Source organism: Plectrocnemia conspersa, unplaced genomic scaffold, assembly GCF_051122295.1.
Source record: "Plectrocnemia conspersa isolate PC_06_02 unplaced genomic scaffold, ASM5112229v1 ptg000001l, whole genome shotgun sequence".
NCBI lineage: Eukaryota > Metazoa > Arthropoda > Insecta > Trichoptera > Polycentropodidae > Plectrocnemia > Plectrocnemia conspersa.
The window spans coordinates 30,617,599-30,636,373 of record NW_028277165.1 but is presented as its reverse complement, the minus strand read 5'-3'; the positions used below and the strand labels follow the sequence as shown (position 1 = coordinate 30,636,373).

General features: G+C 29.9%; 1 protein-coding gene across 1 annotated transcript; it reads left to right on the top strand.

Moving 5' to 3' along the window:
- The first annotated feature begins 636 nt into the window (after window positions 1-636).
- LOC148239581 (pre-piRNA 3'-exonuclease trimmer-like) lies at window positions 637-6,067 on the top strand. Its single transcript, XM_088202313.1, has 11 exons — window positions 637-798; window positions 856-1,090; window positions 1,162-1,301; window positions 1,365-1,488; window positions 1,563-1,894; window positions 1,963-2,093; window positions 2,153-2,295; window positions 4,589-4,675; window positions 5,606-5,694; window positions 5,757-5,855; window positions 5,927-6,067. Exons 1-11 carry the CDS (start codon window positions 668-670, stop codon window positions 5,988-5,990), a joined length of 1,575 nt encoding a protein of 524 aa, XP_088058439.1. The 5' UTR covers window positions 637-667; the 3' UTR covers window positions 5,991-6,067.
- Window positions 6,068-18,775: the final 12,708 nt, after the last annotated feature.

The following is an 18,775-nucleotide window of genomic DNA, read 5'->3' as shown; positions in this document are numbered from 1 at the left end:
GCTTAAAACCCTAAAAACTGAGAGGCACTGTGTAAAAAATAAATTACGTCCCCAAATTTTTAGCTTTCAGAGCTTAAAATCATGAAAAAAGGGGCAAATTTGTGAACTTTAAAAAAATTATCACAAATTTAGAGCCTGTTTTGAAAAAAACAATTTTGGGACAGCCAGAGCAAACCATCTGCGACATTTCTTTCACATAAAAAAAATAGTACTTTATTAGAACAAATCAGACTCAACGTTGATGGGACAAAATTATATCTGCTTCTTACGCGAGATAAGATTTTAAATATATATAACCAATAAGCAATTATCTGAAATATTTACTGTAAATAATTTGAAATATTACATATTGTAACTTTTATTATTTTTTTGGTTCGTTTGGCTGCCCCTAAAATCAGTCGCTCGCTGATTAGGCTCGGTCCTGCTTATGGACGTTTCATGCTTTTGTTCGGTATTACCCCAAACTGAAAAAATAAATAAATTCAATAATTGTAAAACAGCGAATTTATACGAAATATTAAATTTTTAATATTCTAATTAATGTTTGAAAATTATTAATTTAGTATTGAAATTTATATTTTAGTTACTAAGTAGCGTTACAATTGTAACAAAAATCTTTCTACGCATCACTAGCGCATAGATAAAACTGTCATGTCTAAACGTCAACATGGTTGAAGTCGGAAGAAACGAGTTTTGGAAGTTATGGCCAGATATAGAATCTGCTATTCGTAATAGTGCATTTGTAGCAATAGACTTAGAACTTACCGGTTTAAGTTCGAACCCTGACGTAAAACACAGGTGCGTTTGAGGTTATATTTCATAATATTTTTTATTGTTATTTTTTTTAATTTTTAGTTTGTTTGATTCTGCATGTGAGCGCTATTCGAAATTAAGAAGAGAAATAAAGGGAATCATTGCAACGCAAGTCGGCTTATCAGCTTTTCAATATGACCAGGAAACAAATACATATACCTCTTCGACATATACGTTTCACATTTGCCCTCAGACGATCGGTAGCGTTCAACAGTTTTGTACGTTTGAAGGATCAGTTTTTAACTTTTTTAAAAACAACAGATTCGATTTCAACAAGGTATAAAATTATTTTATACAAATAATATAACAATTCAAGATTAATAAAAAATAATAAAAATATAATTTCAGTTTGCCTATGAAGGCATACAGTATTTAAACAGAGAAGAACAATTCAATTTTAAGAAAAATCTTGCAGAATTGAATGTCGATAGCGATGGATCGTTTGATTATGTAGAGACGCTATTAAATATGATGAAGAAAGTTCAAAAGTATAATTGAAATTGTTCATTAATCATTATTTTCATTAAACTAAACTTGTTCATATATTTTAGTTGGATGAACACATCAACTGAGAGGACAATCACAATACAAGAAAGCGGACCTTCGTTAGTAAATTTTGTACACAAGATTAACAAAATATATCCAAAGCTCAAAATAACAATTACCGGCTGTGAAGTATGTGCAATTTTAATGTCATTTAATACAAATTATATCATGTAAATTTTAACTTTTTTTTCTTAATGTTTCAGATTATTTTAGAGAAAGATTACATATGTGATGTATTAGAAAATCAAAAGAATGTACACAGGGATATATTGAAATACACATCTGGTTTTACAAACATGATTAATCTTTTAGAAGAAGTGAAGAAACCTTTAGTGTTTCACAATGCCTTATTGGATTTGACGATAATCTTTAACCAGTTTATAGAACCTTTACCAATGAGATACGATTCTTTTAAGAATCTTCTGAACAAAATGTTCCCTATTATCTATGACACAAAAATAATGTTCAACGATATGAAATATTTAGTAAAAAACATGAAAACGGAGCCATGTAGCGACAACTCATCCCTTGAAAAGTATTTTTTTATTTATTTAATTTGATACTATTAACGTTACATATATTTTAAAACGTAGTTTATTTCAGTATATACAACTTTTATACTAAATCTGATAAAGGAAAGCACATCCAACTAGGAACGCCTTGTATAAAAATGAGAGAAAATTTTGATTCAACTCCATGGTTTCACAACGCTGGATGGGATTCTTATTCAACCGGTAATATAATCGAACTGATGTACAACTTTATAGTAGACTTACTATTTGCATTTAATTAGGTTTCTGCTTCTTGCGAACATCTCATTGGTTAGCCTGTTTAAATATGCAAGCAATAGGAGTATTATCGTTGACCAAATTATTATCCGCTGCTAAAAAATATTGCAACAACATATATTTGAGCAGAGGAGCCCAGCCTTATTTGGTAAATAATTTATAATAATATTAATAAATCAGACTTAGTTTGTTTAATAAACTACGATCTCTGTTACTTGAAATGAAGAGTTGAAAGAACATTTTATACAAAAATAAAATAATGAAATTTTATTCCAGAAGTTATTATATATATATGTATATTAATATATAATATAACTGTAATTAAGGCGTTGGTATTGGACGGCAGTGCAAATGTGAAAGGAACCAGATTGTAGCAAGCACTCAAGTCCAATATAGAGTAATCCCAAGTATTAGAAGTAGCAAAGTTTTTGAAAAAAATTTGTTGATCCTTCTCTCTATCTCTCCCTCAATGCAAATTTTTGATCTTGAAAAGATTTTTATTTAAACCAATTTAGCCGAATTGTTAAACTCCACCTCTCTAATTTACGCCCCTTCTAATAAAGAATAATTATGACTCCCGGGTGGCGCTCTAAAATTTTATTTTTAATTAAAATGTGTGAGTATATCGAATTGAGTTTCTCTAGTGTCAATCTGTTTATGTGTTCTCTTGCAGAAGCTTGGATGTATGTATAGGTAAAAGGCTTATTTATACCAATTAGACTATATTGTCAAAATCCGCCTCTCTAATGTACGCTTTAATCTAATAAAGCATGAGTTTGTCTTCCGGGTGGCTTTTTATAAGCAAAACCATTGTGTGCTTTACAATGACCACAAAAATCAAGAATAAGAAAAACTTTGTTTTATGCAAGGCACTGTTTATTATGTGTGTGATATAATTGAGAGGTTTTAAACATGACAAGTATGTGTGATATAATTGAGAGGTTTTAAACAAGAAATACAATTGTTTCGGTAAAAAACAAGAACAACCAATGTTAAAAACATTGCATGAACAAGAACTAACGGCACATTTTTTTATGAAATTTGGAGGATGTAAATAATTACGCACAATAATTTAAACCTAAACACAATATTCACACAGAAAACATTGATATGATATAATATTTTTGCAAGGGTGCAAATATTTTAATCGACTATTGTCCTAAGACGACGGTTACTTGCGCTTTTTCATATTAGTGTTGAGCCCTATAATGATAATATTAAGGGTAATAAATAAAATGTTATATAAACGAGAGAAATAAACCTCAATATTGCATAGAAAAATAATCACGTCCGTCGTTTCGTTCCGAGCGACAACTCACAATATCTCAACCAATATTGACCAGACATTAGTATTATTTCTTGGATTTTATCTTAAATATATCATTTTAGAATATTTTAAAAACGTAATTGTATAACTGGAATAATTGATAGCCAAAATATCTTTTTTGTTTCAATGTGTCAAAGTAAAATCTCTACGTTATATATTTTTTCAGTATGATTTTTTAACAGAACAGCCAAATTCAGGATATTTAGTCGGAGCAAACTAATGTACTTCTAAATTAGCTTAAACTTGACAACAGACGCTCTCAAAATTTTTAATAACTAACTAACTAAGAAAAAATCGTGCTCAACGAAAAAACAAATGGGACATCTGGTCACCTTATATTGTACCTTCGCAATAAATATAAAACCAAGAACTGCTAGAACGGGCCCTCAAACACCTAAAATATGCTAAAACACAATCAATGACTTATAATCGCTCACATTGCACCAACTATAGGTGATCGATTGTGTTGTAGCGTCAGTAAGGTTTAACAAAATATTTTTCAATATCAGTCATATTTTTTAGCGGATATGTGACCGATGCTATTTATTATTATTATTTATTTAAACTGTAAACCTACTTTTAAATGATACAATATGTTACGATTTAACATTTTGGTTAAATAATATAAAATGTTTTCCTCTGGAAATATTTAGTTAAGTTGTAAACCTATTTTAAAATGAATTGAAAATGTTAAGTAGTTTTTTATAGATTGAACCATTTTGTCTATCATTGAAAATCCTAAATATTAATGTCTAATTTGAACCATTAAATTTAAAAATAATTTTTTTTAAATCAGAACGAAGCAAAAATAATATTTAAAACCCAAAAAGTTGAGGGTCTGGTATTCGCACACTCGCTAGCGTAATGAAAGTATCAGCTAGTATTCTATAAGTGCCATTGATATATTTTAAAATATCACAAAAAAGTTTTGGAGATTATCAAGTGTGCCATTAAATTTAATTTTCTTCTGAATACTCTTGATTAATATTAATGAGAGATTGTAGCTTATTTTCAATTGAATAAATTTTGTTGATTTATTCAATAGAAAAAACTTTGTATTCAATTTATATTAAAATTATATTCATGCCGATCTAATCTTTACTATTTCATTTAGTGTTTAGATAAAAATGACCCAGCACGAGATAGACCTCAATATCTATACTTACAGTTGCTTAAAAATCAGCAGATCAATTTATCACAGGTGAGTTAATATTTTTTTATTATATATTTAGAAGTTTAAAACAAGACAATTAAGAACGAATTAAGTTTCTATATTATGAAAAATTGTTAACAATTAAATTTCTGTTTAATTTAATTTACATTATTATTATTAAGTTATTTTAAACATGTCAAGTAACATTTTTCTTGTCAGAGTGAATTATTGTTAAATTGTTTAAAATGTTTTGCAAGTAACAAAATGGTTAAAATAGAAATATACAAGATCGTTAACATATTGTCATTCTCATCACAAAAATCCGACTTTGAATAATGAGTTAGATTATAAAAAAATAAAATAAAATAGTGAACAACATAGAAAAAACACTCAATACCAAAAAAAATCTAGATGCTTTAAAGTTTTGTGCGCGTGCCAAATCCAAACATTGATTTGTTGAAACATGTAAATAACAAAAAATTTTAACCAAAGTCATCGCAATTTCTTTCAAAATAACGACCGAGCTCGTTGATATATAACATTTTCATGATTTAATAGCGATCGTGAACTTTTATGATCTAATAATATATACTTAATCTCTCAGCGTGAAATTTTCAAGGTGATACGTCTCATATTGTTCAATCAGATTTTTAATATACTAGGATATTTTTGATCATTGGTTGTTTTATTTTATTGTTTCAAAGCCTTGGCGCCGTTCCAGAGCTTTTGCAAATATTAGACGAAAGTGTCACTAATTGTACATTCAGCAGACGGATGATAATCTGTGCAGGCCACTCGCTATTTATAAGTCGGTTATTTTCATCACTACTAAGTGCTTTTTTTCTGAACGCGTTAAATATTGTCGCGGTTATATAATTCTATTATAAAAAGTATCCTCAATAGAAACACGTTTGTTACAACAATAAAAGATTTGGCACTCGCATTAGAAAGCATCTGATCTCTTAATTTATATTGTAGATCGCACGTGAACTTGGCCAATATACATCGGTCGATGTCAAGAAATATGGGAAAAAATCTGCACTCATCGCCGTCGCTACCAATACCGGGTAATCAACTATAAAGTGATGTATTGAGAATAAATGTTAATATATTTTTTAACATATTTCAGTGCTCGGAAACTGCTAGAAACTTTTAAGAAAAATCAGGATATAAAAATATCAAAGTACAACATCATGAGACACTCGCCTATTGTTAGAGCAGCGTTATGGTATGTTTACTATTAAAATAATAAATATTTACTCTGTATACTATGGTGATATTTGTTTGTTTTGATTATAGGAGCAGTCTTTTACTATCGAGCAGTAGTCTTATCGCATTAATATTACTTAAAACACAAAAATGAAACTGTTGAAAACATTATGTTTTCATGCATTTATAAATTAGTGGTCTAACTAAAATAATAAAAAAAATGAAGTTGTACAACTTTTTATATTTTTTTAAATCTGTCTCTCGTTGAACGACGACATATTCGATTGGTGGATCTTAGTTGTCGAATTGAGTGACCTTAAAAATGCAGATGTCAGTCTTAAGAGTCTGTCAAGTGGTCGTCAGTCTTTGTTGAGCGAGTTCAGTCGTGATTCGTTTTCAATTGACGATGAGTGATTGTCGACCTAGAGCAAGCTTGCTGTGGTTGTCGAGTGATTGGTGATGTGACCAAGCGTCACCTTTTATAATGATCCCCTAAGCTTGTATGAATGGAAGATATGTAAATTAAGATCCAATCACGTCAGCGTTAAGCTCCATTTCAAATTCAACCTTTTTTGAAGGTTTTAAATTATAAGATGGCCGATTTATAATTACAATGAATTATTCAATGCGAGTCTGTTACTTTTTTCTAGATTAATTTCTAAGCTTCTGAAGAACATGGATGTTATTTCAGATTTTTCCAGGAGGGGGGAAAATTTTTTTTATATATAAATTTCAATACGATTCTTGGTATTTCATTAAATGACATGCAACTTTCTGGCAAAATTTAAGAAGATCCCTATTAATGCAATAAAATCGCTCCGCCTGTGTAGCGTTAATATAAGAACTTTTCATTACAATAAGTGAGAATCGAGTGAAGCTGTGACCGGATTAATATGCACACGAAAATTCCACATATATTTAATTTTTAATTGCAGCTGCTATATATTTTTCTTTATTTTTTAGTAAAAGATTCTGTATAATAAGCAAATGTAAGTACCAAAAAATTACTAATTTAATTGTAAAATATTTTTAAAACATATTTTTAAATTAAAATCATATTGGCATCTGTGATATAAACAGAAATTATTTTTTTATATATATTGACGTATTAAATAAACATATACTATGTTTATATTAATCAAAATTACTTCTGTGCGCAATTTTGGTTTATGTAGTAATCACCGAACCGAATGAAGTAACTCTAAACCGAATTTGCCCAATAGAAGAACGTATAAAACAATTATCTCTTCTCAAAAGTCAAAAATCCATGTCAATAGCAGTAAAATCGTGTCGGCACCGTCGCAGCGAGAACACTCGTTCACGAGTGTTCCCACTGCGACGGCACCAACACAATTTAAAAGTTAAAATCATATAAATTTACTAGTACCTGCCAAATAAATTATATTCTCACTGGTAAAAATCTATATCTTCCAGTGAAAATGTACTTCACTGAAATGACATATTTTCGGATTAGATTCAAGATTGTTTTTCTTAGATTTTATTTGAAGAATAACTCGATAATTTTTGGTCTAGAATCAGGAACGTCATTTTAGCTTTTCCTAGGGGGGAGCAAAAGTTGGCTAGTCAGTGGTCGTGTTTTTAATATTTCGATTTCATTACCAACCACCGATTGACAAGCATTATTTCAAGTCATTACATTATGATATTCTGGATGCGAGGGATAAGACATTTTCGCATGTCTAATCGACCCCTTGCACATCTATTGTAATAATATAAAAAATACATACCTGATAATTTAATATAAAATAAAATATGAAAATGCAGTTTATATTTTAAATTGGTTCTTAATTTTGTTTTGATTGTTCCTGCTGTTGGAGACAATCGCTCAGTAATGGTTGATATTGACTTTATATTTTTTATTTAAAAATTATTTTTCGTTTTGATTTTTTCCATACATACTATTCATAATAAAGTTAAATTATGTTTTATACATATTATATAAATAATAAAATGTTGCATAAACGATAAATTCCAGAATATTTTTTTAATTTGGTTAAACCATCAGGAAATGTCAATGAGAATTCAGTAACACTGAACAGAAACTAAGACATCTCATCATCCGATATTCGAAACCAAAAATAGACTTGACACGGATGTAAATGTTTACCTTACATCATACTATGCATATGCAGCTGGGACGATATGCAACAACAGAAATATAATGTATAAACTTTCGATAGCTCACGTGATAAATATCTAAATAAATCTTGATTTTTTAATTTTATATAAATAAAAAACCAGGCAAAATAATTTATACAATCAAATATTTTTCAATACTGTTTTAACGAAATAATATGGCCACTAATGTAAAAATGCATAATTTTTATCGAAAAAGCTTTTGACAAAGTCCAACATTAAATCGATGATATGGATTTATATTGAAACTGAAAGCGAGATTTAGATTGCTTTAAAATTTTGAATGCACATAATGCAATATAATTTAACAGTGTCTTTCCGTGAGCTTCGCAATGCTATTCTCTGTTTAACCCAGTATTTCTCGGAAATACCTCGCAGATGCTTTCCCAGCATCATATTTATAAAGTTGCCAACGGCTCATCTCAGTTTAAGGAAAGTTATAGTGTTGATACTGCAATTATTTTCTACGTTAATAGTGTGCATAATAAAAGAGAACAACAACAATGAAAATTGAATATTTGCCAGCAATTATCAAGATAAACGGTTTAATATGTTTATGGTTCACTACTAATAATATTACAAAGAAACGAAGCTCTTTGTACTATTGCAATAATAATGAAATGAGTTCATATAATAATTAATGTAAGTTGTCTATTTTTAATGCTGAATTTTGACTTTAATATAGTTGAAAAATACTATATAGGTCCATCCTTAGTTATATATTTTAGATTAAATAATTAATGTAAAATAAGTCACTAAAATATCGATCGTATAATAATAGATTTAAAATGCTCACTGTCTTAAAGTGTTGGCAATGAAATGGCGATTCTAATTAACGTTTATTTTGAATTGAGAAACGGTGATTTATATGAGAAAACATAGTTTACAGCTGTTTTTTAACTCACGTTTTCAGGTCCGGCTAGAGGAGGGGTGCATTGGATGCAAAACAACCGAACTCTGAGTTATTAGGTCCGACTTAGAACAAATATATATACATAACAAAATTAGTTGATCCAAAGTAATATTTTATTAAGCACTCACTCATTTCACTCTCAGATCTTAAACTCACAACCAGTAAAGCTCACCAAATCTACACAGACTTAGGTCTATATGTGTACACCAAGATATCCATGTAGCCACTTAAATCATTAAAATATCCAAGGCATGAAAAATCAATTTACATATATCTGTACGGTCAAAATATTACCTGTAATAACTAAATAGCAATTTAGAATTTTACCTTTAGTAAATGTGGTTACCACGCATTGATACAGCGCAATAACATAATATGAAATCTAATCAACTGCAAATCACTGGAACTGTTTTATCCAATATAAGTTTCCGAACTCTTAACATTAAATCCTAATCAAAATAATATTTTGACTCGAACTATCCCAAAGCCATTTACAATCGACGCGAGTATTTGAGAATTACAGTTCAAAACTTTTGATATACAAATGTTATAGTATATGAAAAGTTTTTAATTTAGATCAATGTTCTTATCAAAATGATATTTATCTTCAAACTTTATATAAATACAGAATAATAATAAATAAAAATCACGTAGATGATTGTTTGTGTTTTGCTTAAAGTGAAAATATAAATACTAGTTTTAATTTTATAATATTTATTTTATAAATTTTAATTAGATAGCTAATATATACTAGTGTTAAATGTATTTTATTTGAGCTTTCGCTAAAAATTAATCGACGGTTTTATTCAAATGTAATATAATCTTTAAAATTCAGGCTAGTGTAACGCATAGTTATCTTTATTTATTAATATCTTATTAGTACCTAAACAATATAAAATTGTATTTAACAGATAAGAAGCAGATGAAAACCAGGTAAGAATGTCTAATATATTGTTTTAATGTTAAGACTATATAGAAACAAGTCAAAAACTATTCAAGACTAGCAATTAAGTTAACTTTAACGACCACTCTCGCGTTACTGCGTACATTCACGCAATATGCAAACAACCAATCTTGCATTTTTTGTTTTTTTTTTACTATAAATTATATTATAGTAGCATTTCTCGACTAAGTATGTACTTTTTTTCAGTAAATTCTAAGTAATAACTCAAGAAGCAAACAGACATTTTTATAAAAGAAATCGGGAAAACAATTAAAACGAAGTTTAAAAATCTAGAATGTCTCGCGACCACCGGCGGTTATTAAACAACCAAAGCAGTTGTAAAGTGTTGCTTGTTTTGTTATGTAGATATGTAATACAAATTCATTAATAGCTGGATAAAGACCCGTTAGATGCCGCCCTTATTTATAGGACAATTTGAGTTGATAATGGAAGGAAGATGTGATTTCTTATCTACATATTGGTAGCCAAAGACGCGACAAGGTGGCGAATAGCTCCGTCATCGCTAAAAATGATTTATAATTTATGTTAACCCTTTCTAATGCTCTTAAAATACTGAAAGCACATGGCAGCGCTTCTAAAAGTCATAGTTTCAGTTTTAAAATTAAATAAAATTTATTAAAATATTTTATTATATTTTATGAATTTATTAATCAACTCTATTTTATTTTAAGCTCTGCATTTTCAAGATGTTTGGCAATATTACAAGTCTTAAAACCCCTGCACTGCAAAGTAGTCTTTATTGATCATTATTTAGCTGTTAAAATTACCGGTTAAATTGTACAATAATTAAAGGTGATTTAACGTTTCAAGACGGTCTTTGGATGCCAACAATAGCGTGCCAAATTTTTGCAATATACCCAACTCCACTTCAAACCAATAATATGAAAATCAATTCGTTTCCCTTATGCTTTCAGCGTAAAATTATTATATTATATACGAACGTATTTGGCAATTTAGCAGCAGTATTCCATAGCATTCTACGGTGGGACAAATGGATGCTGCAGAAATGATCTAAAAATATATTTACGAGGTATTTAACTTTTTTTTAATTATTGTACCTGAGTTTTTGCCAAAATTCAAGAGGCGACAATAGGGTTGTCATCATAATGAAATGAGATGTCACGAAAATGATATTATGTGGGTCTTAAAAAGCAGAAGAGAGTTTGACTGTAACAATATATATAGAAATCGTGCAGGACACCCAGTATTTCACAATAACCACAAACACCCATTACTGCGATAATAAAAACTCAGCCCCTTGTTTCTAGTGTAAAGATGTACACTAGAAACAATATATTTGCTCTTGCAACGAATGCCACTGTCAATAGGACTGCTTAATTAATGATCTTTATAATAGTGTGTAATCTTTATAATAATAACTCGTCAGTTCATTTTTCATTATAAAATTTGCAATTAAATATGAAAATGATGCAGTGTATCTGTCAGAAAATTCTTCTAGAAATTAACCTTTTGTATTATTTGCTCGCCACAAAACTATTATTGTGTTAAATTCAATTTGGTCGGCCACACTAAATCTACTACGACTACGTCGGCTACGATAATTAATTAGGTATAATTATTCGGCGGTCTCCTTGACGACACTGGGCTCAGTATCTGGCATTGAATCGCGGTGTATTTGTGAATATCTGACGTCAGGACCGGTCCGGGAACGTCAGGGACTCGTCACTGGTGGTCAAAATGAGGAGTTTCGTCGAAAAAAGACCCAAGTCCCACGTAAGACGACGTCCAGTAGCCCGGGGCGCAAATAGATTTAAAGACGCCGCCGCACTGTGGTCGATTTAGTGCTTTTATGATGTGAACACTTAACATTTCAATAAACGGAATAGTAAAATTGTAAGGCATGTATCCGATACGTATATTAAATCATATTATTTAAATACCTTTAGATATATTCTATCGAAATTTATCATGTATATAACTTATGTATAACATGTGTCATATTATGTAAAAAAAATATTTTTATGTTAGGGATGGCTGGCGAAGTGAATACAAAAGCAGGTATTACATACAGTTGTACATGTTTATCTTCATTAAGACATATTTTAGCCAAATATATAGTTCATGGAATATGCTTCACTAAATATTGGTAATAAATATTACTAATAAGTAAGTCTCAATAATTATATTTAAAAAAAAGTATTTGAAAAAATCGCGCAAAATTTATGTCTTTTAAAAAAAACTTCATTGGAAAATAATGCAATATTATTTTTTTTTTTACCAACTAAAGATAGGTATTACTAGACGATGTAATTGTAATAACTAATAAGTGTAAGAGGATTAATCAAAGTGTATTCAAACCGAATTTTGGTCAATAGGAGAGCGCAAAAACAATTATCATTACTCAGAAGTGAAAAATTCAAGTCAAAAACAATATAATCGTGTCGGCGCCGTCGCAGTGGGAACGAGCGAAACGAGCGTTCCCACTGCTACGGCGACGGCACGATTTTATTGCTTTTGACGTGGATTTTTGACTTCTGAGACGGGATAATTGTTTTTTGCACTCTTGAAACGTGCTTTATTCGATTTTCATTCGTAATATTGTCATGAAAAGTCTTAATACAAACGCTTGATGATCGAGCGTTTTCGCCGCGATAGCACTATTTTATTGCTTTGGACCTGAATTGGAAATTCGCTACATGGCAACACTGAGCAGCAAAGAAAACACGACTAATTATCAAGTAAATATTATGAGTAAATATTTTTAATTCCTAATTAAAATATTTTGCATAAAATATGATTTTCGAAAATATGTCGCAACTATTAAAAACGTAATAAATTAAAATGCGATATTAAAAAAAATATATGAATTTTTTATATCAATTTTTTATAAATTGCTACTTTTCTTAAATATAAAAACAATTTGTTTAACCGCGCAATGTTTAACCGCGTAGCGTAATATTTTCACCATAATTATATTAAATCGAAATCACGACTCATTCTTTTTTATTTTATTTTATATTATCGTACGCATGCAATTTATATTTTATACATTTTTAACATTGGTTATTTATTTTGGTATTTGAGAAACATTGTATTTTTGTGTTTATCATATATTAATAATTTATATATGATAAACACAAAATTTCAATTTAAAACGATATATATCATTTTTTAATAATAGATAACAAATTAATTATAAAAATAAATGTCATTTTTAATATCTATTATAAATACATTTTTTATTTGACGTATAAATAAATTACCTAACTGACATAATCGATCAAAATAAAATTAAATCGTTTCTAAGAAATTAACACATATACTTTTGAACTACTAATCTTAACAGTACAATAAATCTTACGAAAATATGTATTTTTGATTACATCATAAAATTAACCACTGTGCGCATTAGAGATGTTGCATTGTAACCAACTTGAATATATTAATAGATTAATAATTAATAAAAATGTAATATGTATATTAAGCCTACTTTAATAAACTAATATTATTTATAAAAAATCCTATTAAAATAATTTCTGTAAAATTGAAAAAATTACTCAGATTAATAGCTCCAATTTATATACAGCATTCAGCGAAATTCTGATTTTCTGCATTTTCTAACCGCAATAAATAACTTGGTAATTCAGATCGGAGTGATACAGAGACAGGTGTGGGCATCCACGCCTACTACCTTTAGTTTTCAGTTCTGCATCTTTACATCTGAATTATTGCAATCAAAATGTACGCCAAAATATCTTCTCACTTCAATGTAGTAAATACAGTGTAGAGTAATAGCTTTTCGCTGCATTTTTACTAACATTTTTATAGTATTCTTGTGCACTGATGCAATGGTCCAATTTCGGCCAAAGTTTTGTTATGCAAGTTGCATTACACCAAGCACCCTATCACGTATGCTGCATGCCGGTCAAGATCTTTATCCGAAACATCTCGTGCCACTAGAAGAGGTATTTGGCACGCAACCACCGAGACGGTCGCTATCTCAAGGTCCTTGACTAAATACAATTTAGACCAAATGTGGCCCTAGGTATTTCGATAATCTTACTTTAAAATTCAAGCAGTGGTCCATAATTAGACATAAATATTAAAAAGCCAATACATGTAATATAAATCAGCAATCAGTAAACAAATATACATACTCTCTACTTAATGGTATTTATAAACTTATACCATGAAACTTGAAAATATAATTAAAAAACTACTTCCTTATAAAATCATTCGATACCAACTAAATTTCCAATTAAAAACATGTACAGTATGACAACAAGGATATATAGATAAAATAAATATAATCAATACACATAAGTCGTAAATTTTCTTCCACTTCTCATTATTTTATTAACAGTTTAATTTGCTTAACTACAAATTTAAGTTTTCGTGGAAAAGTCCATTTTACTTATACATATTTTTGGCACAGTTAAAAATTAAAACATTTAAGTAATCTTAAGTTTTCAGTAAATAACATTGCGATGTATCACAGGTGTTTTATGGGTACTGTTAAAAAATATGCTTCATTGATATTTTTGTTTGAGAATGGTAAAAGAAGTGATTAGAAAAAATTAAAAATACTCATCAGGGCGACGTCAACCATAGCTCACATACAGACGGCAGCGACTTAGTCCTTTACAGTCCAAAGTTTTTTTTAAATTGTTGCCTCAAGTCCAATCAATTTGGAATAAATATATTTAATTGAATAATTTAATGATCATTAAATATAAAAAACTATTAATTATTTATTATATTTTTCTAGATGTATAATATAGGAAATAAATTTTATTTTGCAGAATTAAATTTTGAAGTTAAATTTTATATTGAAAATATAAATAGTATTATAATAAATTTAAAAATATAAAAAAACATATATTTATTTATTTATCTATTACTAGACTTTAAGAATACTGCAGTGGTGATTAAAGTAAAGAAAAGCTTTTTTTGGTAGCAAAACTCAAGAATTAAACTAAAAATAAAAGGATTTTATTTAACTGCACTTGATTGTTTTTTTTTTTTTTGAAGAAACATATATACATTTATATATACTAGCTGTCGGTACTTCACTATCGTGAGGTACCGAAGCTAGTGAGTGTACGAATACCGGACCCTCAACTTTTTGGGTTTTAAATATTATTTTTGCCTCTTACAAGTGACAGTTCTTGTCATCTGGGAAGCACTCACTGTGCCCATTTCTGTGCAATTAAATAACCAGTGATATATGTTATAATCACGGCGTTTTTCTTAAAAAGTGTAAATTGAAGATTATTCAAAGGGACGTAGGCTTGAAATTATAGACAATATATTCAAAACTATAAATTATGAGTGTGCCAGTAAGTGTTTGGTTATATGAATAATACATCACGGTTATTCTAACAAAATTACCATTGACTTTCCAGGATCTAATATTAAAAGTCAAACAGTGGTGATTGGGCAAATAAAGGTATACATACTAAAGTTAAGTAAACATATTACAATGCTAGTAATAATGAAAAATCTCGTATTAGTGTAAACAAAAAGTTACACTTTACCCACTATATAGTATCGTTTACAGTTGATTTTCAAAAGTAATGATAGATCTAATAACGTTTACGTATGGCAAACAATTAATATATGACATATTGCGACAATTTTGAAGAAGATGAAGAGATGTCAATCTACGTGTTTAATCTTCTACAGTAATTTCCATCAATTTTGTTATTTGGCTGTCGTTTTAATTAAATTTATGGATTATATTAGTAGTAATAATGTGTTCAATGTTTGCTCTTATTTTTTTTAATTATTTTTCAAAAGCAATGATGGAACAATTTGATGACCTACATGGCTACAACGTATAATTGGTGTATTGTGTATATAAACAAAGAGTGAATCTTCTCATGTTGAAGTCACTGTCAGAAAGTATTATCTTTTTATAAAGAACATACTACATAAGTTTGATGTAACTGAATATCTTGAATTTGGGTATTTAGAAAGAGGAATGATGGCACAGAACAAAAATTGAATAAAAACCATGACGTATACATATTTTCCCAGATCGGAATTAAAAATAAGCCACTCTTAGATATTTTGGCTATCGAATATTTCACGTACGCAATCATATATTTATCATCATTGTAAAATATCGTTTAGTAAAATAACATTTATATAACATAAGCTGTCCGATAGCTGATATATACAGCGTTTCCACTGCGACAACGCCGACTTGATCGACATTAACTTTCAATCCTCATACATATAAGGATATATTACACGTTCACGTTTAAAAAATACCTGGTTTATTTGCAATGCTTAAAAATCCAACGTATATGTGCATGAAATCGGAAGCAATGACAATGTTTATGTAATAAAAAAGGAAAAACTCACTTTTCGGCCTCGGAGCCCGGCGACGGTAAATCAAAATTTGAAGATTTCATTACGAAGAATATTTTATGATTGTTTATCTAATTTAAACAATTTTTTCTTCTTATCCTAAACACATTAGGTATATATTTAATTTTTATGGTTACAACACACCTAGTTAATTTGCAATCCGATTATTTATATCCAGTCAAATGACGAATTATTGAAAATTATTGTCACGTAGCAAAATTTTATTATTAAACAAAAAATAATAATTATTTAAAACTGTTGCCATGGTACTGACGGTCATCTTGTTTTATATTTAAATGCTTATTTTTCATTGGTCGAAATAACAGAACGCATTACCGGTGCCTTGGAAGCAATGAAGCAAATTTAATTTTTATTAATATTTATTATTTTAATGAAATATATTTCCTTTGTTTACGTGTATTATTATACACCGTTCATACAAAGCAATATGATTGACAGAGTAGATAATTAATAAAATAAAGATAATAATATAAAAGATAGATTTTTTCGGAGGAACGAATGTTTCGAATCATCTGCTTTTAATACTATTTTATTATCTAGTAACCACAGAATTTGGCTATTCTTCGAAATTCCACACGAAGAATCGCATTAGATTTCTGCCTTAGATACTCGATCGAGCTTTTGTATTCTCGTCGAACGAAGAAATTCGATATTGCTTTTCATCGTCCTCTAAAATCTTCGGCGTGTCGTTATGAGAAAGAAAGCTCATCTTCCAAGGCCGATACGCACGTAATACAAACGGTGGAAAAATCTCTATAAATCGCTATTAGAGTCCGCCTGACGTCCCTGGCTGCCTTTTGTTCATCTGTTGGCAGTTTGTTACGTTCAACAATATATTGAATTAGTGCCAACATTCAATATCTATGTTCTAATGCTAGACTAGATTCAACAGGTGAAAATCGCTCGACTGCACAAAGCCCGAAATTAAATCATCTCGAGTTATATAAATTTTATAGGAAATATAAATAAATATGCTTTTTATATTCATATTCGACGACCAGTAATTAAATTTATTAAACTCCATTATGTTTCGCATTTTTTTCGCAGACGTTAGAGATAGAGACACATAATAAATGTCAAGGGGAAAATATAACGATGCAGAGTCTAACTTAAAGTTATATTTAAACGGGAAAATAATGCTATTTAAATTATCAAAAATATCTCTCAAGTTTAATTTGTATTTATATTTTTATTAACAACAAGCAATAAATAAAAATAATTATTACTACTATTTCTATTCAATGATTTTTTGGATCATCAACACAATAGTTACAGACATCAACAATAGTTTATTTATGTCAATTCTGCCATATCTACACTGTTAGTTTTTCTTGCTGTATTTATAGATTTAATTGTATAATTATTATATTATCACATTTCTAGATTTGTATCCACAGAAAGCAAATAAGTTTCAATAAATTATCTTTAAAAATAGTCTTTATCTTAACTATTTAAAATCAATGATTGATTAAAGAAACAAACATGAATACAATGCACATATTTCTATACATAAAAGATTAATGCTTAAAACCGATAAATAGATAAATAAAATTTTGGATTTATCATAGAGATGTTATCTAAATTTATTATCGTTTGTACGCATATAATGTACCGCAATTTAATACATAATGACTTTACGGATTAAATACTTGATAAAAACTTTGTTGCTAAATGTAAACTTATAGATTACACAAGATATGAATAATCGTGGTCACAAATATATATATATATATATATATATATATATATATATATATATATATATATATATATATATATATATATATATATATATATATATATATATATATATATATATATATATATATATATATATATATATACGCCTTCAATTCGGCCAACTGGGGGCTGACGGTTAAGGCGTTGACTGCGAAAAAAAACCCAGCATACCTGGTGAGACTCATTGAGAGCTATTTCACGAACAGGGTACTGGAGTATGAAAGCGGAGGCGAGAAGCGTTCCCGCCGGGTGACGGCAGGCGTCCCTCAGGGTTCGGTACTGGGGCCTTCACTCTGGAACGCCATGTACGATGAGCTGCTGCGCTTGGAGATGCCCGACGGCGTCGAGCTGGTCGCGTTTGCCGACGACGTCGCGGTCGTCGCAACAGCCAAGCGTCTGACGCAGCTACAGCAGGTTGTAGAAGAGGCGCTGCAGGCGATTCAGAGCTGGATGGCCCGAGCTGGGCTCGCACTCGCGACGGAGAAAACAGGAGCTGTATTCTTTACGCGGAGGCGCAGGTTACAACCGCCCAGGATAGCGATCGACGGCTTTGAAGTGCCCTTCAAGAGAGAAATCCGCTATCTGGGTGTCCAGATAGACGACAAGCTGCGCTTCGTCAGGCACGCCGAGGCGGCGGCGGCGAAGGCGGCGCGCGTAGCGGAGGACCTCGCCAGGCTGATGCCGAACATCGGAGGGCCGAGGCAAAACCGGCGACGACTGTATAACGAGGTCGTCCACTCGGTCCTTCTCTACGGCGCCCCGATCTGGGCGCAGGCCATGATCATAGAGAAAGCCAGACTCAGCCTCG

Bases quoted from the DNA above. Each gene is read 5' to 3' on its own strand.
- LOC148239581 (XM_088202313.1), top strand. From the start codon at position 668: ATGGTTGAAGTCGGAAGAAACGAGTTTTGGAAGTTATGGCCAGATATA. The intron at 1,489-1,562 runs GTATGTGCAATT...TTAATGTTTCAG, and splicing joins TAACAATTACCGGCTGTGAA to ATTATTTTAGAGAAAGATTA. The intron at 2,094-2,152 runs GTAATATAATCG...GCATTTAATTAG, and splicing joins ATGGGATTCTTATTCAACCG to GTTTCTGCTTCTTGCGAACA.